Source organism: Oncorhynchus kisutch, unplaced genomic scaffold (assembly GCF_002021735.2).
Source record: "Oncorhynchus kisutch isolate 150728-3 unplaced genomic scaffold, Okis_V2 scaffold751, whole genome shotgun sequence".
Lineage (NCBI taxonomy): Eukaryota > Metazoa > Chordata > Actinopteri > Salmoniformes > Salmonidae > Oncorhynchus > Oncorhynchus kisutch.
Window position 1 is genome coordinate 36277 of NW_022262696.1, and position 26224 is coordinate 62500.

The following is a 26224-nucleotide window of genomic DNA, read 5'->3' on the forward strand; positions in this document are numbered from 1 at the left end:
TGTCAGGAAATATGATCAGTTTATCCGTCTTCGGTTAGCTATTTAAAAAATATATATTATATGAAGTTTAGCATAGCCAACGTTGCCATGACATCGCCTGCAAGTGTGATCGGGGGTTTGGTCCTTATCAATAAAACGTTACAATACATTGCAGAGTGTTCGATTTGGCTGCTGGGGAGCAAGGAGACCAACAGCTCCGCTAAAACCCATAAATAATAACAATTATTTATTGCATTTGTAAAGCGTTTTTAGTTATACAAGAATAATATCAAAGCGCATGAAATAAAAGTTAAAATAGAACAAGTTTAAAAACAAATATATATATATATAACCATATCATAAACGCGCCAATCAAGGTCTAGGAGGAAGGGTAGGCCAGCCGATAAAGGTGAGTCGTAAGGCTTTAAACGCTCAAACACGGAACAACCCTGCAATTGTCAGGAAGGGACTTCCAACGGCGTGGTGTAAAATGCACGGTCCCCCCGACGTTCTGATCCGGGTCCTCGGTGCACCCAGAAAACTATGTGCCGTTTTCAAGGAATTGTTAAATAAATGTTAACTAGGCTATTTGATTGTAATATCATCACTGAATAACATATAACTACAAATATCCTATTATTATATGCAAAACAATTGCGCACATCTAGCTAAATCACCATCAGCGTTATAGGCCTACAGCAGGTAAACTATATGCTTTTCATGATCAGTAAAACATCCATTGATCTTGCAATTTCAGATAGGTGAAGGTTGCCTCACCATAATGTCCCTATATTGCCCACATATTCTACACCTGCATTGCTTGTTGTTTGGGGGTTGTAGTCTGGGTTTCTGTACAGCACGTTGAGACATCTGCTGATGTAAAAAGGGCTTTATAAATACATTTGATTGATTTACCCTTAATTGGATATGAGTGATATGCGGTATGTGTGGTTTAGGTTACTTTTAGCATCCTTCGTGGGCTCTGCCTGTCAAGCAGCTTAAGGTTTGCCGATGTAACGTTACTGTTTGTAAACTGAGCATGTTTACTTTGCAAGTTACGGGGTAGAAACTGTGTACAGTTGACTAAACATAGTGGTATGTAGACCTAATGTACTTTCCTCCCCCCCTGCAACCAGCATTGGCCTATCTAGCGAAGTTATTATCACCTGCTCAAGATATTTAACGATTTCCGCTGACAGACATGATAGGCAACATTGATTAATGGGCCACGTCAGTTTGGCCAACTAGCTAACAGATCACGTCGATATGGCTGGTTAACAAGCTAACTGTCAGGGATTATCCAGATGTTGTTTGATTTGCTTTCTATCTATACTGGGATGACAGCAAGTCCAACTGACAACTTTACCAGGATGAGGACTTTCTAATGTTAAACTTTTTCCAAAAGACTAATCTCTGTTGAAGCACATGTTGTTTGCTTAGTTAGCTAGCTTGTTAACCACATGCCAAATGGATCAAATCAAATCAAATGTATTTATATAGCCCATATAGCCATCACAAAGTGCTGTACAGAAACCCCCCCAGCCTAAAACCCCCCCAGCCTAAAACCCCAAAACAGCAAGCAATGCAGGTGTAGAAGCACGGTGGCTAGGAAAAACTAATACCACCATTATAATAATATTAGGATCTGCCTTCCATCACCCTATCTGACAATATATAATCAATTGCTCTTTTACTGATCATGAAATGTATGTAATTACATGCTGTCTGTGTGAAGAAGCAGTTTCTGCCTATCTTCATACGGTACTATCAGAGTTTCTAAACCTAGAGGTTGCAACATGGCTCAAAGGGGAGATATTGACTTGTCACTACTTGTTTTTGTAAGAACCATTGACTAGCTGAATATAACGAGTTGTCTGTTCGACCTACTGCACACAGCTTGGACACCCATGCATACCCCACAAGACATGCCACCAGAGGTCTGTTTAAACTACTGGCACACAGCTTGGACACCCATGCATACCCCACAAGACATGCCACCAGAGGTCTCTTCACAGTCCCCAAGTCCAGAACATTCTAATGGAGGCCCACAGTACCACATATAGCCATGTCTACATGGAGCTCTATTCCACATCAGCAGTAGAATCAGATACAAAAAACACAAGGTACAACTACACCTTGTGGAACGTGGGGACTGTGAAGAGACACACACATTCTACACACGTACATTGTAATATTGTTGTATGGTGATATTGTTTATTTTGTATTGTAGATATGTAGTGGTCTAAAAGTGTTTATATGATGTACTGTTTTATATTGTGTTTTATATGTAAAGTGTCTTAATGTGTTTGGTCCCCAGGTTGAGATAGCAGGTCATGAGGAGCCTTAATAAATACAAATACATCGCGAGACTTGACCTGAGAAACAGACCAGGCCGGGATTTGAGGAGTCAATGAGAGAAGTGACAAATTCTTCATTAGTTGTACATTTTCTCGAAATCTAAAAGCACAACGTAGATTCAAGCCACGTTCTTAAGTAGTAGAACATGTCATTACTCCAACCTAATTAAAGTGACAAACTGACCCGTTTTAATTTTCGTCAAAAACAACTTTATATCGAAGGAGTGCCTTTGAGTTGACGGACTGCACATGCGCAGTTCGGCAGGAGACGACCACCCCGATTGACTTGTTTCTCCGCATGAGTTTAGCTAGCCAACGCCGCCATGACATCACCTACAAAGTGTGATCGAATATTTCTGTTGGATAAGCAGTTTTAGTCCATCTTCTCTGGTACTATCTTTGATTGAGGTTTCTCAGACGACCACCACCGTTAAACGGTCATCACTAGTTACCACAGCCACAAAGTCTTCTTTATGGCCTTAACCTTAAATGAAGACCAAAAAAAGCTCATTTTTGTTTTCATATTAAAAATGTTGGTTTTTACGATATAGTCAAGTGTTACTTTATGGCTGTGGTAACTAGTGACAACACAGACAAACTCACTAGTCTGGTCCTTCCCCACTATAACAAACTCTGAACTTTGACCCCCCCCCCAGTAGCGAACTCATCTGGTTCTGCAGCTCCTCCTCTCTGCAGAGCAAAGTGAGATCTCCATTCAAACACATCCAAAAACTCCGCAGGATGAGACTAAATTCTCTGCTATTCCGCCGCTGATCATCACTTCGCTCCATCGAAAGGAAAGTGACAGTGGAAACTGAATCGATTTCAATCGTTTAAGAGAAGTTAAATAGCTAAATAAAGTGGATAAGAATTTCCGCTCCGTGATACCGACTGGTGGTTGCTAGCAGGCTACTCCAACAGACTGCAAACATGGCGAGCGCCTCGTACCATATCTCTAATCTATTGGAAAAAATGACATCAAGCGACAAGGATTTCAGGTAAATACAATATTCTAACAATCTATGCATTTGAAATGACGCTGTGATTCTGAACTTTGACTCAAACCGCTATATCGTCCCGTATGAAAACCCTGCAAGTTAGCTAGTTTAGGCCTCAAATCAATTCTGTCGTTTGGCTAGTCTGCTAACGTTCGCTAGCTAGCTAGCTAACAATATTAGCCACTCGCTATAAACACATTCTTGTGAGGAACCCAGATTAACATGTTGACATTATATTTCTAATTTGTCAGTTTTGCAAAGTATATATAGCTAGCTAGTTACATTTAACACTGTCATGTTGCTAGCTAGCTAGCTGGCTAACTCGCTCTGACAGTCGTTACTGTCAACGCTAACAAGCTAGGAAACTAGCTAACGTTTTGAGGTAGCAAAAGTTATCGAATTTGGCTAGATAACTCAAGTAAGTGGACTACACTAGTTAGCTAGGTTGTTAACTAAGTAGTTAGCTAGAAAGGCATTGCACATATCCCAGCAGTCTACAGATGCCATATCAATGATTGCTTAGCTAACGTTAGCTAACTACAGTACAACCCATAACATAATTCAGCCTGCATGTTTGTTGTTGGCTGATCGGGGAGTCAAAATGTAGTTCATTTAGTTAGCTGATTAGTTAGCTTTGAAGCATACCACTACCTCACTGTCAGGTGTTTTATATTAACCATACCAAACACACAATCATAAACAACTTGATTGACTTCCACCCAAACCGTGAATTAGTCTGCAGCCATATCAACTCCTCATTAGAGAAACAGTTGTTTTTTCCAGAAAATATGATGATGTAAGCCAGCATTCTGCTCTACACAATTCTGTTACAGTTGTCAGGAACTTACATGTATAACTAACTACATAGTGGTAATCTACCACCTAATAAATGTTGCAGTTTTTTCCCACTATCATCTTTGATGTGAGCACCTGTGGGTGTCCAGTGCTGTGTTCCTGTAGTCTTGTTCTGGTGTTTTCCAGTGTTTCTCACACCTGTAGAGAGAGAGAGAGAGAGAGAGAGGTAGACACAAAGTAATTTGCTCTGAAATGTCAGATACAACTATAAAACATATGGGATGTAACCAGTCCCCTGAGTGTGCCTCATATAATAATAATATGTAATATCTGTCCTGCCCATCTCTGAAACGGTTTACCATAACCATGCATTAACCTCACCCCCGGGCTCAATTAGAGTGAGCTAGAGTGAACCGTCTGGTTGGATGAGATTTCCTATGTACTTGTGGGAACTCTTAGTCAATTTACGCTGCTTCCCAGATTCTCAGTCTTGCCAATAACTCTACAGATCCCAGACTATTTCAGGTTCATAACAATGACTGACGGTGGCTTGTGTTCTGTGGTACCTGGGGTGGAACGGTGAGAAATGGTACAGGACTATTGTACAGGGAGCCTGTTCCACTGTGTGCCCCTATTGCCTTGTAGTTTTGGGGGATTGCCTATGCAGCTGCCAAAGCACGACTTGACACCAGCGCACTGGATTATCCATCATGGTTGAGTAATATTTTAAATCCACCTCTAGATTCTAAACTCTGAAGTGAGTCAGTCAAGAAGTAGCTGTTGAGAGTTTAGGTCTAACCTCTGAGTCTGGATGGGGGTTGAGTCTGAGAAGAAGATGGGGGTTGAGTCTGGAGATGGGGGTTGAGTCTGGAGATGGGGTTGAGTCTGGAGATGGGGGTTGAGTCTGGAGATGGGGGAGTTGGAGGATGGGGTTGAGTCTGGAGATGGGGTTGAGTCTGGAGATGGGGGTTGAGTCTGGAGATGGGGGTTGAGTCTGGAGATGGGGGTTGAGTCTGGAGATGGGGGTTGAGTCTGGAGATGGGGGTTGAGTCTGGAGATGGGGGTTGAGTCCTGGAGATGGGGGTTGAGTCTGGAGATGGGGGTTGAGTCTGGAGATGGGGGTTGAGTCTGGAGATGGGGGTTGAGTCTGGATAGTGGGGGTTGAGGCATGGAGATGGGGGTTGAGTCTGGAGATGGGGGGTTGAGTCTGGAGATGGGGTTGATTGGAGATGGGGGTTGAAGTCTGGAGATGGGGGGTTGAGTCTGGAGAATGGGGGTTGAGTCCTGGAGATGGGGGTTGAGTCTGGAGATGGGGGTTGAGTCTGGAGATGGGGGTTGAGTCTGGAGATGGGGTTGAAGTCTAGTCGACTAGACTATCTGCCATTTGTGTCAGAGGTAGGCCTATTTGAGTTCCTACATCACATTTAGAGGGAGTAAAGGATGCTCCTTGCTTCTGCACGTTTGCATGATGACATCATTATTAGCAGGGGAAATCAATGGCCTTTCACATTTGAGTGGGGGTCTAATGTTATCCACTCTGTCATGTTTGTGTAGGTGTGGTCTTGTTGTCCTCGTCTAATTTAGGGCCCTATAAAATGAGGGTGGTGGAGAACGAGGACAGAATCCAGACATTAAATGGGTTCATTTGCACAAGATTATCATAAAATATGAACAAAATGTATCAGTGGTTTGTAATTTCCATCAGCTCGGGAATACCCCTGTCTGTGTACACGTTTGTCTACCACTAAGTGTAGCCGTTAGCCATGATGCTAATAATGACAACAGTCTTCTGGTAGATGGAAAGGCTTTCACAAACACCTTCTCAATTAAATGTTAACTACAAAGTAGCTTATCTGGGAAAATGATATATAATGAATGATTTGCATAAATTATTAACAATCACGTGTACTACAGAAGCACCGCTAACCAAACAAGTCTCTTGCTGGTGCCACAGAGTTAAAGGGTATCTACACCCCAAAATTAGCATTTCTTCGATTTTACCCATACCTGTGGTTTAACCATTGTTGTGGACTTGAACATCACATAAAAAAAAAACAATGTACGTGTGATTTTTAACAGGAAAACCTGAAAAACAACTAAACAGAGAAAATGGAATTTGGGGAAAAATACAGTATTTTATAAGGTTCTACTGATGTTTATCTAGTGCGGTGGTGGTACTGTGGTAGTGAAGATTGATTTCCACTATAGAAGATCACTCCCTGGTAGAAAGTGTTTTCCCAAGCACCAGTTTAGAGCGAGAGAGGAGTGTGGGTGCTCCCTTCCATTACCTCATGCCGTGGGGCTGCCTCTCAGTGAGTGTGGGTGCTCCCTTCCATTACCTCATGCCGTGGGGCTGCCTCTCAGTGAGTGTTGGTGCTCCAGTCCATTACCTCATGCTGTGGGGCTGTCTCTCAGTGAGTGTGGGTGCTCCCTTCCATTACCTCATGCCGTGGGGCTGTCTCTCAGTGAGTGTGGGTGCTCCCTTCCATTACCTCATGCCGTGGGGCTGTCTCTCAGTGAGTGTGGGTGCTCCCTTCCATTACCTCATGCCGTGGGGCTGTCTCTCAGTGAGTGTGGGTGCTCCAGTCCATTACCTCATGCCGTGGGGCTGTCTCTCAGTGAGTGTGGGTGCTCCCTTCCATTACCTCATGCTGTGGGGCTGTCTCTCAGTGAGTGTTGGTGCTCCAGCCCATTACCTCATGCTGTGGGGCTGCCTCTCAGTGAGTGTGGGTGCTCCCTTCCATTACCTCATGCTGTGGGGCTGTCTCTCAGTGAGTGTGGGTGCTCCCTTCCATTACCTCATGCTGTGGGGCTGTCTCTCAGTGAGTGTTGGTGCTCCAGTCCATTACCTCATGCTGTGGGGCTGCCTCTCAGTGAGTGTTGGTGCTCCAGTCCATTACCTCATGCTGTGGGGCTGTCTCTCAGTGAGTGTGGGTGCTCCAGCCCATTACCTCATACCGTGGGGCTGCCTCTCAGTGAGTGTGGGTGCTCCAGTCCATTACCTCATGCCGTGGGGCTGCCTCTCAGTGAGTGTGGGTGCTCCAGCCCATTACCTCATGCTGTGGGGCTGCCTCTCAGTGAGTGTGGGCCATGGACCTCATGCATTATTAATTATTTTTCTTTCCTCTCTTCCTTCTAGCTGTCCCTCTTGATTAAAAAGCTGCTTGCGTTCCGATGAGGGGGGGGGCACGTCAGAGATGATCAACGAGCCTAGTGTTGAGAAGCATAGTATTTAGGAAAAGGTCTTCGTTGAATCACACCAGGAGTTCTGTGATGTGTTAGGATGGAGACATGATGGTGTCTTAAAGCTGATTGTGTGTGATGTTTACTCCCATGTATTAAATTGGATATGATGGTAAGTTAACCCCCCCCCTAACCCCCCCCCACACACACACACTCTTAAGAGATCAGAGCTGGTCTGTCTGGTATCTTCCAATGCTTTAGGCTTCAAGTCTCTCCTCGGAGATATTAGCTTGATCTTTGCACTAGTGTTGATTTGCTTTGGTTTCTAATGTCAGAGCACTTGACTTGTTAACTTCTCTCAGCTCAGTGGTGTTAAAACCCCTCGTAGGGTTTCCTTCTCTCAGCTCAGTGGTGTTAAAACCCCTCGTAGGGTTTCCTTCTCTCAGCTCAGTGGTGTTAAAACCCCTCGTAGGGTTTCCTTCTCTCAGCTCAGTGGTGTTAAAACCCCTCGTAGGGTTTCCTTCTCTCAGCTCAGTGGTGTTAAAACCCCTCGTAGGGTTTCCTTCTCTCAGCTCAGTGGTGTTAAAACCCTTCAGAGGGTTACCTTCTCTCAGCTCAGTGGTGTTAAAACCCTTACGAGGGTTACCTTCTCTCAGCTCAGTGGTGTTAAAACCCTTACGAGGGTTACCTTCTCTCAGCTCAGTAGTGTTAACCCCTCGTAGGGTTTCCTTCTCTCAGCTCAGTGGTGTTTAAAAACCTTTGGAGGGTTTGACCGGTGGGGGTCTTTCCTTGGCTCATTGTGCTCTAGCGACTCCTTGTGACGGGGCCTTGCGCCTGCAAGCTGAAGCCGGTTGCCAGTGGAACTGTGTTTCCTGCAACACGTTAGTGCGGCTGACATCCGGGTTAAGCAGGCGGTGTGATAAATAGGTAGGCGGGTCATGTTTTTGGAGGAGGCATGACTTCACCTCTCCCGAGCCCTTTGAGGAGTTGCAGAGATGAGCCAAGGGGTGTAACTCAGGGGATAATGTGGGGGATATACTCGTGGCCATACCACCCTGAACATGCATGTTCAGGGTCGGGCCTGATTAGCACTGGGAAGGGAGATCACCTGGGAGAAACCAGGTGCAGTAAGCTATATAAAATAACAACGTAGACATAGTGTTCCCTAATGCTGGAAGGGGGGGGGGGGGCTCTGCTCTAGAAGATTCTTTAGTTGGATGTCGTATGAACGTATAATATCATAACTCTGTTAGTCTAACTGGGTCGTCTTTCTCCCTGTTGGTACCTGTAGATTCATGGACACGTTTTTCAACCACTCCACAAATTTCTTGTTAACAAACTATAGTTTTGGCAAGTCGGTTAGGACATCTACTTTGTGCATGACAAGTAATTTTTCCAACAATTGTTAACAGACATGTTATTTCACTTATAATTCACTGTATCACAATTCCAATGGGTCAGAAGTTTACATACACTAAGTTGACTGTGCCTTTAAACAGATTGGGAAATTCCAGAAAATGTCATGGCTTTAGAAGCTTCTGATAGGCTAATTGACATCATTTGAGTCAATTGGAGGTGTACCTGTGGATGTATTTCAAGGCCTACCTTCAAACTCAGTGTGTCTTTGCTTGACATCATGTGAAAATCTAAAGATATCTCCCAAGACCTCAGAAAATAAATTGTAGACTTCCACAAGTCTGGTTCATCCTTGGGAGAAATTTCCAAACGCCTGAAGGTACCACGTTCATCTGTACAAACGATAGTACGCAGGTATAAACACCATGGGACCACGCAGCTGTCATACTGCTCAGGAAGGAGACTCGTTCGTTCATCTCTAGGAGACAGTACTTTGGTGCGAAAACTGCAAACCAATCCCAGGGCAACAGCAAAGGACATTGTGAAGATGCTGGAGGAAAACGGGTACAAAAGTGTCTATCCACAGTAAAATGAGTCCTATATCGACATAACCTGAAAGGCCGCTCGGCAAGGAAGAAGCCACTGCTCCAAAACTGCCATAAAAAAGCCAGACTACGGTTTGGAACTGCACAAAGATCATACTTTTGGAGAAATGTCCTCTGGTCTGATGAAACAAAAATAGAACTGTTTGGCCATAATGACCATCGTTATGTTTGTAGGAAAAGGGGAAGCTTGCAAGCTGAAGAACACCATCCCAACCATGAAGCACAGGGGTGGCAGCATCATGTTGTGGGGGTGTTTTGCTGCAGGAGAGACTGGTGCACTTCACAAAATAGATGGCATCATGAGGAAAGGAGAATTATGTGGATATATTGAAGCAACATCTCAAGACATCAGTCAGGAAGTTATAGCTTGGTTGCAAATGGGTCTTCCAAATGGACGTTGACCCCAAGCATACTTCCAAAGTTGTGGCAAAATGGCTTAAGGACCACAAAGTCAAGGTATTGGCGTGGCCATCATAAAGCCCTGACCTCAATCCTATATGTGTGGGCAGAACTGAAAAAGTGTGTACGAGCAAGGAAGGAGGCCTACAAACCTGACTCAGTTACACCAGCTCTGTCAGGAGGAATGGGCCAAAATTCACCCAACTTATTGTGGGAAGCTTGTGGAAGGCTACCCGAAATCTTTAACCCAAGTTAAACAATTTTAAGGCAATGCTAACAAATACTAATTGAGTGTATGTAAACTTTTGACCCACTGGGAATGTGATGAAAGAAATAAAAGATGAAAGAAATATTTATCTCAACTATTATTCTGGCATTTCACATTCCTAAAATCAAGTAGTGATCATAACTGACCTAAGACAGGGAATTTTTACTAGGATTACTAGGGTAGGGTAGCCTAGTGTTTAAAGTGTTGGACTAGTAACCGGAAGGTTGCAAGTTCAAATCCCCGAGCTGACAAGGTACAAATCTGTCATTCTGCCCCTGTAGGCAGTTAACCCACTGTTCCTAGGCCAGTTAACCCACTGTTCCTAGGCCAGTTAACCCACTGTTCCTAGGCCAGTTAACCCACTGTTCCTAGGCCAGTTAACCCACTGTTCCTAGGCCAGTTAACCCACTGTTCCTAGGCCAGTTAACCCACTGTTCCTAGGCCAGTTAACCCACTGTTCCTAGGCCAGTTAACCCACTGTTCCTAGGCCAGTTAACCCACTGTTCCTAGGCCAGTTAACCCACTGTTCCTCGGCCAGTTAACCCACTGTTCCTAGACCAGTTAACCCACTGTTCCTAGACCAGTTAACCCACTGTTCCTAGACCAGTTAACCCACTGTTCCTAGGCAGTTAACCCACTGTTCCTAGGCAGTTAACCCACTGTTCCTAGGCAGTTAACCCACTGTTCCTAGGCCAGTTAACCCACTGTTCCTAGGCCAGTTAACCCACTGTTCCTAGGCCAGTTAACCCACTGTTCCTAGGCCAGTTAACCCACTGTTCCTAGACCAGTTAACCCACTGTTCCTGGGCCAGTTAACCCACTGTTCCTAGGCCGTCATATATATATATAACATCATAACCCTGTTGGTCTAACTGGGTCTTCTTTCTCCCTGCGTGTTCCTGTAGATTCATGGCCACCAACGACCTGATGTCGGAGCTGCAGAAAGACTCCATCAAGCTGGACGATGACAGTGAACGCAAGGTGGTCAAGATGATCCTCAAGCTCCTGGAAGACAAAAACGGAGAGGTCCAGAATCTCGCCGTCAAATGGTGAGAGATCTCTGTGTGTGTGAGGGTTTCCATTAGGAAAATGTGGCACTGGACAACGTGGCCCGGGAAGATTTTAATTTACAAGCTATTATTTCAGATATTTACCTGACCCATATGCTTTGAGGTGTATAACCCATTAGGGCATCCACCCAGTCCACCCACGGTGCTCAGAATGACAGAAATCACCTTTTAGATGATGGTAATTCATCTTAATTAACATGCATCTCGTGTAATAAAGCAGTCCAATTAAACGTCATTTTTAAATATTTGTCAAAATGCAATTCGGGGGCGGGAACACCATTCTAAACAGCTCACACTGATAGCTGTTCCATATGTGACAGACATGTACATCTCTGTTAGAAACTTAGAGAAAGGGGAGATCTAATGATGCAACAACTATCATGGGTTGTTAATATGAGAGATGACATAGTGGGGGATCCAATAGAACAGGGGAGAGATGACATAGTGGTGGGTCCAATAGAACAGGAGAGAGATTGCATAGTGGTGGGTCCAATAGAACAGGAGAGAGATGACATAGTGGTGGGTCCAATAGAACAGGAGAGAGATGACATAGTGGTGGGTCCAATAGAACAGGAGAGAGATGACATAGTGGGGGATCCAATAGAACAGGAGAGAGATGACAGTGCGGGATCCAATAGAACAGGAGAGAGATGACATAGTGGTGGGTCCAATAGAACAGGAGAGAGATGACATAGTGGTGGGTCCAATAGAACAGGAGAGAGATGACATAATGGTGGATCCAATAGAACAAGAGAGAGATGACATAGTGGGGGATCCAATAGAACAAGAGATGACATAGTGGGGGATCCAATAGAACAGGAGAGAGATGACATAGTGGGGGATCCAATAGAACAGGAGAGAGATGACATAGTGGTTGATCCAATAGAACAGGAGAGAGATGACATAGTGGTGGGTCCAATAGAACGGGAGAGAGATGACATAGTGGTGGATCCAATAGAACGGGAGAGAGATGACATAGTGGGGGATCCAATAGAACGGGAGAGAGATGACATAGTGGGGGATCCAATAGAACGGGAGAGAGATGACATAGTGGTGGATCCAATAGAACAGGAGAGAGATGACATAGTGGTGGATCCAATAGAACAGGAGAGAGATGACATAGTGGTGGATCCAATAGAGCGGGAGAGAGATGACATAGTGGTGGGTCCAATAGAACAGGAGAGAGATGACATAGTGGTGGATCCAATAGGAAAACCAATAGAACAGGAGAGAGATGACATAGTGGGGGATCCAATAGAACAGGAGAGAGATGACATAGTGGTGGGTCCAATAGAAGAGGAGAGAGATGACATAGTGGTGGGTCCAATAGAACAGGAGATGACATAGTGGTGGGTCCAATAGAACAGGAGATGACATAGTGGTGGATCCAATAGAACGGGAGAGAGACGACATAGTGGTGGGTCCAATAGAACGGGAGAGAGATGACATAGTGGTGGATCCAATAGAACGGGAGAGAGATGACATAGTGGTGGGTCCAATAGAACAGGAGAGAGATGTCATAGTGGTGGGTCCAATAGAACAGGAGAGAGATGACATAGTGGTGGGTCCAATAGAACGGGAGAGAGATGACATAGTGGTGGGTCCAATAGAACAGGAGAGAGATGACATAGTGGTGGGTCCAATAGAACAGGAGAGAGATGACATAGTGGTGGGTCCAATAGAACGGGAGAGAGATGACATAGTGGTGGGTCCAATAGAACGGGAGAGAGATGACATAGTGGTGGGTCCAATAGAACAGGAGAGAGATGACATAGTGGTGGGTCCAATAGAACAGGAGAGAGATGACATAGTGGTGGATCCAATAGAACGGGAGAGAGATGACATAGTGGTGGGTCCAATAGAACGGGAGAGAGATGACATAGTGGTGGATCCAATAGAACAGGAGAGAGATGACATAGTGGTGGGTCCAATAGAACAGGAGAGAGATGACATAGTGGTGGGTCCAATAGAACAGGAGAGAGATGACATAGTGGTGGGTCCAATAGAACAGGAGAGAGATGACATAGTGGTGGGTCCAATAGAACAGGAGAGAGATGACATAGTGGTGGGTCCAATAGAACAGGAGAGAGATGACATAGTGGTGGGTCCAATAGAACAGGAGAGAGATGACATAATGGTGGATCCAATAGAACAGGAGAGAGATGACATAGTGGTGGGTCCAATAGAACAGGAGAGAGATGACATAATGGTGGATCCAATAGAACAGGAGAGAGATGACATAGTGGTGGGTCCAATAGAACAGGAGAGCGATGACATAGTGGGGGATCCAATGGAACAGGAGAGAGATGACATAGTGGTGGGTCCAATAGAACAGGAGAGCGATGACATAGTGGGGGATCCAATAGAACAGGAGAGAGATGACATAATGGTGGATCCAATAGAACAGGAGAGAGATGACATAGTGGTGGATCCAATAGAACAGGAGAGAGATGACATAGTGGGGGGTCCAATAGAACAGGAGAGAGATGACATAGTGGTGGGTCCAATAGAACAGGAGAGAGATGACATAGTGGTGGGTCCAATAGAACAGGAGAGAGATGACATAGTGGGGGATCCAATAGAACAGGAGAGAGATGACATAATGGTGGATCCAATAGAACAGGAGAGAGATGACATAGTGGTGGATCCAATAGAACGGGAGAGAGATGACATAGTGGTGGGTCCAATAGAACAGGAGAGAGATGACATAGTGGTGGATCCAATAGGAAAACCAATAGAACAGGAGAGAGATGACATAGTGGGGGATCCAATAGAACAGGAGAGAGATGACATAGTGGTGGGTCCAATAGAAGAGGAGAGAGATGACATAGTGGTGGGTCCAATAGAACAGGAGATGACATAGTGGTGGGTCCAATAGAACAGGAGATGACATAGTGGTGGATCCAATAGAACGGGAGAGAGACGACATAGTGGTGGATCCAATAGGAAAACCAATAGAACAGGAGAGAGATGACATAGTGGTGGGTCCAATAGAACAGGAGAGAGATGACATAGCGGTGGGTCCAATAGAACGGGAGAGAGATGACATAGTGGTGGGTCCAATAGAACAGGAGAGAGATGACATAGTGGTGGGTCCAATAGAACAGGAGAGAGATGACATAGTGGTGGATCCAATAGAACGGGAGAGAGATGACATAGTGGTGGGTCCAATAGAACGGGAGAGAGATGACATAGTGGTGGATCCAATAGAACAGGAGAGAGATGACATAGTGGTGGGTCCAATAGAACGGGAGAGAGATGACATAGTGGTGGGTCCAATAGAACAGGAGAGAGATGACATAGTGGTGGGTCCAATAGAACGGGAGAGAGATGACATAGTGGTGGGTCCAATAGAACGGGAGAGAGATGACATAGTGGTGGGTCCAATAGAACGGGAGAGAGATGACATAGTGGTGGGTCCAATAGAACAGGAGAGAGATGACATAGTGGTGGGTCCAATAGAACGGGAGAGAGATGACATAGTGGTGGATCCAATAGAACGGGAGAGAGATGACATAGTGGTGGGTCCAATAGAACGGGAGAGAGATGACATAGTGGTGGGTCCAATAGAACAGGAGAGAGATGACATAGTGGTGGGTCCAATAGAACAGGAGAGAGATGACATAGTGGTGGGTCCAATAGAACAGGAGAGAGATGACATAGTGGTGGGTCCAATAGAACAGGAGAGAGATGACATAGTGGTGGGTCCAATAGAACAGGAGAGAGATGACATAGTGGTGGGTCCAATAGAACAGGAGAGAGATGACATAGTGGTGGGTCCAATAGAACAGGAGAGAGATGACATAGTGGTGGGTCCAATAGAACAGGAGAGAGATGACATAATGGTGGATCCAATAGAACAGGAGAGAGATGACATAGTGGTGGGTCCAATAGAACAGGAGAGCGATGACATAGTGGGGGATCCAATAGAACAGGAGAGAGATGACATAGTGGTGGGTCCAATAGAACAGGAGAGCGATGACATAGTGGGGGATCCAATAGAACAGGAGAGAGATGACATAATGGTGGATCCAATAGAACAGGAGAGAGATGACATAGTGGTGGATCCAATAGAACAGGAGAGAGATGACATAGTGGGGGGTCCAATAGAACAGGAGAGAGATGACATAGTGGTGGGTCCAATAGAACAGGAGAGAGATGACATAGTGGTGGGTCCAATAGAACAGGAGAGAGATGACATAGTGGGGGATCCAATAGAACAGGAGAGAGATGACATAATGGTGGATCCAATAGAACAGGAGAGAGATGACATAGTGGTGGATCCAATAGAACAGGAGAGCGATGACATAGTGGTGGGTCCAATAGAACTATTCCCTCAACTAGAGACATCTGTGGCATTGTGTGGTGAAAAATTGCACATTTTAATGGCCTTTTGTTGTCCCCAGTACAAGGTGCACCTGTGTAATGATCTTGCTTTTTAATCAGCTTCTTGATATGCCACACCTGTCAGGTGGCTGGATTGTCTTGGCAAAGGAGAAATGCTCACTAACAGATGTAAACTATTTTGTTTACATTACAAAGCTTTTTTTTTTTAAACTGAATTTATGGGATCTTTAATTTCAGCTCATGAAACATGGGACCAACACTTGTTACATGTTGAGTTTATATTTTTGTTCAGTGTAAAATAATTGCCTCCACCTTTCTGTAACGGATGTGAAATAGCTAGCTAGATAGCGGTGGTGCTGGTGTAACGGATGTGAAACGGCTAGCTAGTTAGCGGTGGTGCTGAGGTAACGGATGTGAAACGGCTAGCTAGATAGCGGTGTTGGCGCTAAATAGCGTTTCAATCAGTGACGTCACTTGCTCTGAGACCTTGAAGTAGTGGTTCCCCTTTGCTCTGCAGGGGCCGCGGCTTTTGTGGAGCGATGGATAACGATGCTTCGTGGGTGACTGTTGTTGATGTGTGCAGAGGGTCACTGGTTCGCGCCCGGGTCGGGGCAAGGGGACGGTCTAAAGTTATACTGTTACATTTCCATGGTTGGATTTATCCTTTAGGTTACTCTGAAGAAAATAAAAACATGCCTCATAATATGACATTAAATATTCTGGTTTCAAACCATAAAATATGTTTTCAAAATGCATACAGCCAAAAGCTCCCATTGTAAAATGGTGGGAGACGCGCTGACAGCTTTTATTCCTGCACTTGAATGGGAGACATTCTTCAATTACCACTTGAGAAATAAAAATAGTAGCTCTTCTTAATCGAGCACCAAAACTGTTTTGAACACAAAACGAATAGCATTTAAAATGAGTGGGCGTATAGAAGCACATGTTTTACTCCTGGCGTAACACGCTGAGGAGCTGCAGGGGAAACCCCACTCTGTAGGTTGTGTTGGATACATAAGGTGACCAATCAAAATACACACAGGCCAATTTTAATTCCACAAAACTATGCAAATGAACCTAATAGACCAATAAGCACATCGGTCGTTATTTTATTATTTCGCAATGGGATTGTTTTTTTCTCCTGGACACTTTTGGCCGCAACAGTTTTTTTTTGTAGCTTTTCATGTTTTTCTACAATGAAAACCCTGTTGTCTCTGATTGAACTTAAAAGCACCATTATAGAGAGGTTCAAAACATGGCTGTCAAACACTGAGACTGAGAGAGGGGCTGAATCACCTGACTGACTGGCTTGGGCCCTGTGGGAGACTGTCTAGTCCCGAACCATCTGTCTGCCACTGTGTCTTTCTGTCACTGTCTGTCTCTGCCGCTGTGTCTTTCTGTCACTGTCTGTCTCTGCCGCTGTGTCTTTCTGTCACTGTCTGTCTCTGCCGCTGTGTCTTTCTGTCACTGTCTGTCTCTGCCGCTGTGTCTTTCTGTCACTGTCTGTCTCTGCCGCTGTGTCTTTCTGCTGCTGTGTCTTTCTGCCGCTGTGTCTTTCTGCCGCTGTGTCTTTCTGCCTGTCTCTGCCGCTGTCTTTCTGCCTGTCTCTGCCGCTGTGTCTTTCTGCCGCTGTGTCTTTCTGCCGCTGTGTCTTTCTGTCGCTGTCTGTCTTTGCCGCTGTGTCTTTCTGCCGCTGTCTTTCTGCCTGTCTCTGCCGCTGTGTCTTTCTGCCGCTGTGTCTTTCTGCCTGTCTCTGCCGCTGTGTCTTTCTGCCGCTGTGTCTTTCTGCCTGTCTCTGCCGCTGTGTCTTTCTGTCTTTCTGCCGCTGTGTCTTTCTGCCGCTGTGTCTTTCTGCCGCTGTGTCTTTCTGTCTCTTTGTCTCTGTCGCTGTGTCTTTCTGTCGCTGTCTGTCTCTGCCGCTGTGTCTTTCTGTCACTGTCTGTCTCTGCCGCTGTGTCTTTCTGTCACTGTCTGTCTTTGCCGCTGTGTCTTTCTGTCACTGTCTGTCTTTGCCGCTGTGTCTTTCTGTCACTGTCTGTCTTTGCCGCTGTGTCTTTCTGTCACTGTCTGTCTTTGCCGCTGTGTCTTTCTGCCTGTCTCTGCCGCTGTGTCTTTCTGCCGCTGTGTCTTTCTGCCTGTCTCTGCCGCTGTGTCTTTCTGCCGCTGTGTCTTTCTGCCTGTCTCTGCCGCTGTGTCTTTCTGCCTGTCTCTGCCGCTGTCTTTCTGCCTGTCTCTGCCCGCTGTGTCTTTCTTGGCCGCTGTGTTCTTTTGCCGCTGGTCTTCTGCCGCTGTCTTTCTGCCGCTGTGTCTTTTCTGCCGCTGTGTCTTTCTTGCCGCTGTGTCTTTCTGCCCGCTGTGTCTTTCTGCCGCTGTGTCTTTCTGCCGCTGTGTCTTCTGCCGCTGTGTCTTTCTTTCTTCTGCCGCTGTGTCTTTCTGCCGCTGTGTCTTTCTGCCGCTGTGTCTTTCTGCCGCTGTGTCTTTCTGCCTGTCTCTGCCGCTGTGTCTTTCTGCCGCTGTGTCTTTCTGCCTGTCTCTGCCGCTGTGTCTTTCTGCCGCTGTGTCTTTCTGCCGCTGTGTCTTTCTGTCTTTCTGCCGCTGTGTCTTTCTGCCGCTGTGTCTTTCTGCCGCTGTGTCTTTCTGTCTCTTTCTCTCTGTCGCTGTGTCTTTCTGTCTCTTTCTCTCTGCTTCCGTCAGTCACTCTGCCTCTTTCTCTCTGCCTCCGTTTCTCTCTCTCTCATTCATATCGTTTCACAACACTGAGTATTGGACAGTGTTATTGAATAACTCTGTTTGCTTCAGTTTTATTTGTCTTATTCCATATTTGACATTTTTGTCTGTGGATATTTGACGTCAGAGCAGCATTGATTTTGATCTTCCTTGCCCCAGCTAGGGGGACATGTCTCGGTGCTTATGAGCCAACGGCAGTGTGATCGTCTCGGCTCTCACGCTCAACAAACCATTTAGAATTAGGCTTTTAAGGGATTATGTGATCAATGAGAAGATGAATTCAAATGAATCTCTCTCTCTAGGCTGTATTTCTCGCACATCTCCAGTGTTTAATATAGGCTACAGTCACACTGCAAGTTTTCCTGCTTTCGTATCGCTGCCGTTGTGAAGTAGTAATCTACTCGGTTGTGTGTCGTGAACCACAGACTGTCAGAAAGGCTTTGTGTCTCTTTGTGTTCTGGCTGCACCACTATGTAAGAAAACAAAAGATATAATCATTTTAAGGCCTTTTATTTTTGTTGTTGCTCTAGATTGCAGTAAATGGCACTTACAGGTGTTTAAAAAAACACCCCGCAAAGATCTGTCGTTACAGAGATGACGGTTCAGGCGACTCTGACCTGGATGGCCAGAACAAGTAGGCTCAACGGATGTACTGTTTTAATGAACAGGTCTCTTCCTCTCTCTGCTGCTGACAAGAGGCCCTAAAACTGTCTGGTTGAGCCGCTCTCGGCCTGACTGGTAACATGGTAGTCTGTTACTCAGTGTGTTTAATAAACAGGTCTCTTCCTCTCTCTGCTGCTGACAAGAGGCCCTAAAACTGTCTGGTTGAGCCGCTCTCGGCCTGACTGGTAACATGGTAGTCTGTTACTCAGTGTTTTTTTGATCAAACAACAGCCCTGTTTAAACAAGGGACCCACTTCACATGGCTCACAGTGGGGTCACAACGTGGTCTTATCATGACATTAGATTAACTCTGGACTAGCTTCTGTTGAAACGAGAGAACCAGTTAGATTGTGTTCCAGCCTGGGCCCGTTGGTCAGTAAGGTGAAGGAGTACCAGGTAGTTTATATTGATCTATAGATTGTGTTCCAGCCTGGGCCCGTTGGTCAGTAAGGTGAAGGAGTACCAGGTAGTTTATATTGATATATATATTGTGTTCCAGCCTGGGCCCGTTGGTCAGTAAGGTGAAGGAGTACCAGGTAGTTTATATTGATATATATATTGTGTTCCAGCCTGGGCCCGTTGGTCAGTAAGGTGAAGGAGTACCAGGTAGTTTATATTGATCTATAGATTGTGTTCCAGCCTGGGCCCGTTGGTCAGTAAGGTGAAGGAGTACCAGGTAGTTTATATTGATATATACATTGTGTTCCAGCCTGGGCCCGTTGGTCAGTAAGGTGAAGGAGTACCAGGTAGTTTATATTGATATATATATTGTGTTCCAGCCTGGGCCCGTTGGTCAGTAAGGTGAAGGAGTACCAGGTAGTTTATATTGATATATACATTGTGTTCCAGCCTGGGCCCGTTGGTCAGTAAGGTGAAGGAGTACCAGGTAGTTTATATTGATATATATATTGTGTTCCAGCCTGGGCCCGTTGGTCAGTAAGGTGAAGGAGTACCAGGTAGTTTATACTGATATATATATATTGTGTTCCAGCCTGGGCCCGTTGGTCAGTAAGGTGAAGGAGTACCAGGTAGTTTATATTGATATATACATTGTGTTCCAGCCTGGGCCCGTTGGTCAGTAAGGTGAAGGAGTACCAGGTAGTTTATATTGATATATACATTGTGTTCCAGCCTGGGCCCGTTGGTCAGTAAGGTGAAGGAGTACCAGGTAGTTTATATTGATATATACATTGTGTTCCAGCCTGGGCCCGTTGGTCAGTAAGGTGAAGGAGTACCAGGTAGTTTATATTGATATATACATTGTGTTCCAGCCTGGGCCCGTTGGTCAGTAAGGTGAAGGAGTACCAGGTAGTTTATATTGATATATACATTGTGTTCCAGCCTGGGCCCGTTGGTCAGTAAGGTGAAGGAGTACCAGGTAGTTTATATTGATATATACATTGTGTTCCAGCCTGGGCCCGTTGGTCAGTAAGGTGAAGGAGTACCAGGTAGTTTATATTGATATATATATTGTGTTCCAGCCTGGGCCCGTTGGTCAGTAAGGTGAAGGAGTACCAGGTAGTTTATACTGATATATATATTGTGTTCCAGCCTGGGTCCGTTGGTCAGTAAGGTGAAGGAGTACCAGGTAGTTTATATTGATATATACATTGTGTTCCAGCCTGGGCCCGTTGGTCAGTAAGGTGAAGGAGTACCAGGTGGAGACTATAGTGGACACACTGTGTACCAACATGCTGGCAGACAAGGAGCAGCTCCGAGACATCTCCAGCATCGGACTGAAGACGGTCATAGGAGAACTGCCCCCTGCGTCCAGCGGTAAGTACCACCCTGACCCCTGACCTCTGACCTGTACCCCATTCACTTTTCCACTAGACACGGGCCTTCACAAAGCTGATCTTGGATCAGTTTTCCCTTCTCTTTTTTCTAAAGTTCGTGATGATTAAGATTACGTGGACCAGAGGGCCTCATCCCTGAACTAATGTACTATCCCCTCTAGTGATGGTGTTATAGGTAATGATCTGATGGACTATCACCTCTAGTGATGGTGTTATAGGTAATGATCTGATGGACTATCCCCTCTAGTGATGGTGTTATAGGTAATGAACTGATGGACTATCCCCTCTAGTGATGGTGTTATAGGTAATGATCTGATGCACTATCCCCTCTAGTGATGGTGTTGTAGGTAATGATCTGATGGACTATCCCCTCTAGTGATGGTGTTGTAGGTAATGAACTGACGGACTATCCCCTCTAGTGATGGTGTTGTAGGTAATGATCTGATGGACTATCCCCTCTAGTGATGGTGTTGTAGGTAATGAACTGATGGACTATCCCCTCTAGTGATGGTGTTGTAGGTAATGAACTGATGGACTATCCCCTCTAGTGATGGTGTTGTAGGTAATGAACTGACGGACTATCCCCTCTAGTGATGGTGTTGTAGGTAATGATCTGATGGACTATCCCCTCTAGTGATGGTGTTGTAGGTAATGATCTGATGGACTATCCCCTCTAGTGATGGTGTTGTAGGTAATGAACTGATGGACTATCCCCTCTAGTGATGGTGTTATAGGTAATGAACTGATGGACTATCCCCTCTAGTGATGGTGTTGTAGGTAATGAACTGAAGGACTATCCCCTCTAGTGATGGTGTTGTAGGTAATGAACTGACGGACTATCCCCTCTAGTGATGGTGTTGTAGGTAATGAACTGACGGACTATCCCCTCTAGTGATGGTGTTGTAGGTAATGATCTGATGGACTATCCCCTCTAGTGATGGTGTTGTAGGTAATGAACTGATGGACTATCCCCTCTAGTGATGGTGTTGTAGGTAATGAACTGATGGACTATCCCCTCTAGTGATGGTGTTGTAGGTAATGAACTGACGGACTATCCCCTCTAGTGATGGTGTTGTAGGTAATGAACTGACGGACTATCCCCTCTAGTGATGGTGTTGTAGGTAATGAACTGACGGACTATCCCCTCTTGCTAGATGTCCTCCTTACATCCTGGTTAATCTCCAGCTGTGTTCAGGGCCTTTCCCAGTCATGTGGAGGGAGACATGGAGAAGAGAGCATCTGTTAACAGCCTTGCTTCCCCATCACCTTTGGGCATCAGCCATCTTGGCTGACAGCAGTATGACTCATTTAGCTCACTCAGCCTCTTTCTGTCTCTCTCTGTCTTCCTCCTCTCCTATCCAACCCCCTCCCCCTGTTTCTCTCTCTCCTCTCCACCCCCCCTCTCTCTCCCTCTCTCCTCACCTCCACCCCTCTGTCTCTCCCCTCCTCCACCTCTCCTCTCCACCCCCCCTCTCTCTCCCTCTCTCCTCACCTCCACCCCTCCGTCTCTCCCCACCTCCACCCCTCCGTCTCTCCCCTCCTCCACCTCTCCTCTCCTCCCCCCCTCTCTCCCTCTCTCCTCACCTCCACCCCTCTGTCTCTCCCCTCCTCCACCTCTCCTCTCCTCCCCCCCTCTCTCCCTCTCTCCTCACCTCCACCCCTCTGTCTCTCCCCTCCTCCACCTCTCCTCTCCCCCCCCCTCTCTCCCTCTCTCCTCACCTCCACCCCCCCTCTCTCTCCCTCTCTCCTCACCTCCACCCCTCCGTCTCTCCCCTCCTCCACCTCTCCTCTCCTCCCCCCCTCTCTCCCTCTCTCCTCACCTCCACCCCTCCGTCTCTCCCCTCCTCCACCTCTCCGTCTCTCCCCTCCTCTCCAACCCCCTCCCCCTGTTTCTCTCTCTCCTCTCCACCCCCCCTCTCTCTCCCTCTCTCCTCACCTCCACCCCTCCGTCTCTCCCCTCCCCCCCCAGGCTCGGCCCTGGCTGCCAGTGTGTGTAAAAAGATCACAGGCCGTCTGACCAGTGCCATCGCCAAGCAGGAGGATGTGTCAGTTCAGCTGGAGGCTCTGGACATCATGGCTGACATGCTCTGCAGGTTGGTGTGTGTTCTCCACTGTCTGACCTCTGACCTGTTGGTGTGTGTTCTCCACTGTCTGACCTCTGACCTGTTGGTGTGTGTTCTCCACTGTCTGACTGTTGGCGTGAACCCAGGTTGTTGTGTGTGTGTTCTCCACTGTCTGACTGTTGGCGTGAACCCAGGTTGTTGTGTGTGTTTTCTCCACTGTCTGACTGTTGGCCTGAACCCAGGTTTGTGTGTGTTTTCCACTGTCTGACTGTTGATGTGTGTGTTCTCCACTGTCTGACCTCTGACCTGTTGGTGTGTGTTCTCCACTGTCTGACTGTTGGCGTGAACCCAGGTTGTTGTGTGTGTGTTCTCCACTGTCTGACTGTTGGCGTGAACCCAGGTTGTTGTGTGTGTGTTCTCCACTGTCTGACTGTTGGCGTGAACCCAGGTTGTTGTGTGTGTTTTCTCCACTGTCTGACTGTTGGCCTGAACCCAGGTTTGTGTGTGTTTTCCACTGTCTGACTGTTGGTGTGTGTGTTCTCCACTGTCTGACCTCTGACCTGAACCCAGGTTGGTGTGTGTGTTCTCCACTGTCTGACTGTTGGTGTGTGTGTTCTCCACTGTCTGACTGTTGGTGTGTGTGTTCTCCACTGTCTGACTGTTGGTGTGTGTGTTTTCCACTGTCTGACCGCTGGTCTGAACCCAGGTTGGTGTGTGTGTGTGTGTGTGTGTGTGTGTGTGTGTGTGTATGTGTGTTCTCCACTGTCTGACCGCTGGCCTGAACCCAGGTTGGTGTGTGTGTTCTCCACTGTCTGACCGCTGGTCTGAACCCAGGTTGGGGTGTGTGTTCTCCACTGTCTGACCGCTGGTCTGAACCCAGGTTGGTGTGTGTGTGTGTTCTCCACTGTCTGACCACTGGCCTGAACCCAGGTTGGTGTGTGTGTTCTCCACTGTCTGACTGCTGGTCTGAACCCAGGTTGGTGTGTGTGTGTGTGTTCTCCACTGTCTGACCGCTGGCCTGAACCCAGGTTGGTGTGTGTGTGTGTTCTCCACTGTCTGACTGCTGGCCTGAACCCAGGTTGGTGTGTGTGTGTGTTCTCCACTGTCTGACTGCTGGTCTGAACCCAGGTTGGTGTGTGTGTGTTCTCCACTGTCTGACTGCTGGTCTGAACCCAGGTTGGTTGGTGTGTGTGTGTGTGTGTGTGTGTTCTCCACTTTCTGACTGCTGGTCTGAACCCAGGTTGGTGTGTGTGTGTGTGTTCTCACTGTCTGACTGCTGGCCTGAAACCAGGTTGGTGTGTGTGTTCTCCACTGTCTGACCGCTGGTCTGGACCCAGGTTGGGGGGTGTGTGTTCTCCACTGTCTGACCGCTGGTCTGGACCCAGGTTGGGGTGTGTGTTCTCCACTGTCTGACTGCTGGCCTGGACCCATGTTGGTGTGTGTGTGTTCTCCACTGTCTGACCTCTGGTCTGAACCCAGGTGTGTGTGTGTTCAGGTCTGAACCCAGGTTGGTGTGTGTGTGTTCTCCACTGTCTGACCTCTGGTCTGAACCCAGGTGTGTGTGTGTTCTGGTCTGAACCCAGGTTGGTGTGTGTGTTTTCTCCACTGTCTGACTGCTGGCCTGGACCCATGTTGGTGTGTGTGTGTTCTGGCCTGAACCCAGGTTGGGGTGTGTGTTCTCCACTGTCTGACTGCTGGTCTGGACCCAGGTTGGGGTGTGTGTTCTCCACTGTCTGACTGCTGGTCTGAACCCAGGTGTGTGTGTGTTCTCCACTGTCTGACTGCTGGCCTGAACCCAGGTGTGTGTGTGTTCTCCACTGTCTGACTGCTGGCCTGAACCCAGGTGTGTGTGTGTTCTCCACTGTCTGACCGCTGGTCTGGACCCAGGTTGGGGTGTGTGTTCTCCACTGTCTGACCGCTGGTCTGGACCCAGGTTGGGGTGTGTGTTCTCCACTGTCTGACCGCTGGTCTGGACCCAGGTTGGGGTGTGTGTGTTCTCCACTGTCTGACTGCTGGCCTGGACCCAGGTTGGGGTGTGTGTTCTCCACTGTCTGACTGCTGGTCTGGACCCAGGTTGGGGTGTGTGTGTTCTCCACTGTCTGACTGCTGGCCTGGACCCAGGTTGGTGTGTGTGTTCTCCACTGTCTGACTGCTGGTCTGGACCCAGGTTGGGGTGTGTGTTCTCCACTGTCTGACCGCTGGTCTGGACCCAGGTTGGGGTGTGTGTGTTCTCCACTGTCTGACTGCTGGTCTGGACCCAGGTTGGGGTGTGTGTGTTCTCCACTGTCTGACTGCTGGCCTGGACCCAGGTTGGGGTGTGTGTTCTCCACTGTCTGACTGCTGGCCTGGACCCATTATAGACTATAGATGGTCCTTTCTCATTGGATTCCTTTATTAGTCAATTGGATATCTAAATGCATTTCTGATTTCTGCCTGTAAAAATGAGTTTGGGACGGTCCAGGAATGTTCTGGGGTTATGCAACTGTTTCTGGACCAGGACGGTACGGGAAAATATTTGACAAGACGGGACAGGAATTAATTTTCACTCCTGGTGCCAACCTCTAGTCTCCTGGTGAACTTTCACCCCTCCATCCTGTCCTGCCTGCTTCCTCAGCTGACCAGACCCTACGTAGTCTATCATACCGCCTGAGGACACTACATAACACTGCTAACCTCTCCCTCTCCTCTAACAGACAGGGTGGTCTCCTGGTGAACTTTCACCCCTCCATCCTGTCCTGCCTGCTTCCTCAGCTGACCAGCCCCCGCCTGGCGGTGAGGAAGAGGACCATCATCGCTCTGGGTCACCTGGTCATGTCCTGTGGGAACCTGGTGTTCGTGGACCTGATTGAACATCTGCTGTCAGAGTTGTCTCGTAACGACTCCATGTCCACCACCCGTACCTACATCCAATGTATCGCAGCCATCAGCAGACAGGCTGGACACAGGATCGGTGAGTTACACAGAGACACACAGACACACAGGCCGGACACAGGATCGGTGAGTTACACAGAGACACGCAGACACACAGGCCGGACACAGGATCGGTGAGTTACACAGAGACACACAGACACACAGGATCGGTGAGTTACACAGAGACACACAGACACACAGGATCGGTGAGTTACACAGAGACACGCAGACACACAGGATCGGCGAGTTACACAGAGACACGCAGACACACAGGATCGGCGAGTTACACAGAGACACGCAGACACACAGGATCGGTGAGTTACACAGAGACACACAGACACACAGGATCGGTGAGTTACACAGAGACACACAGGCCGGACACAGGATCGGTGAGTTACACACAGACACACAGGATCGGTGAGTTACACAGAGACACACAGGATCGGTGAGTTACACACAGACACACAGGATCGGTGAGTTACACAGAGACACACAGACACACAGGATCGGTGAGTTACACAGAGTCACACAGACACACAGGATCGGTGAGTTACAGAGTCACACAGACACACAGGATCGGTGAGTTACACAGAGACACAGAGACACACAGGATAGGTGAGTTACACAGAGACACACAGGATAGGTGAGTTACACAGAGACACACAGGATAGGTGAGTTACACAGAGACACACAGGATCGGTGAGTTACA

The 26224-nt window shown here is 47.1% G+C and overlaps 1 protein-coding gene across 2 annotated transcripts in view; it reads left to right on the top strand.

Moving 5' to 3' along the window:
• The first annotated feature begins 2993 nt into the window (after window positions 1-2993).
• LOC116361848 (cullin-associated NEDD8-dissociated protein 1) overlaps window positions 2994-26224 on the top strand; it is a 67240-nt gene continuing 44009 nt past the window's right edge. The window contains exons 1-5 of one of the 2 annotated variants that reach the window (XM_031816148.1): window positions 2994-3334; window positions 10845-10988; window positions 20368-20522; window positions 22512-22635; window positions 25299-25555. In XM_031816148.1, coding sequence (XP_031672008.1) covers window positions 3267-3334; window positions 10845-10988; window positions 20368-20522; window positions 22512-22635; window positions 25299-25555 — 748 coding nt within the window. In that variant the 5' untranslated portion in view covers window positions 2994-3266. The remainder of the gene's footprint in view (window positions 3335-10844; window positions 10989-20367; window positions 20523-22511; window positions 22636-25298; window positions 25556-26224) is intronic. The other variant, XM_031816147.1, reaches the window with a different exon arrangement.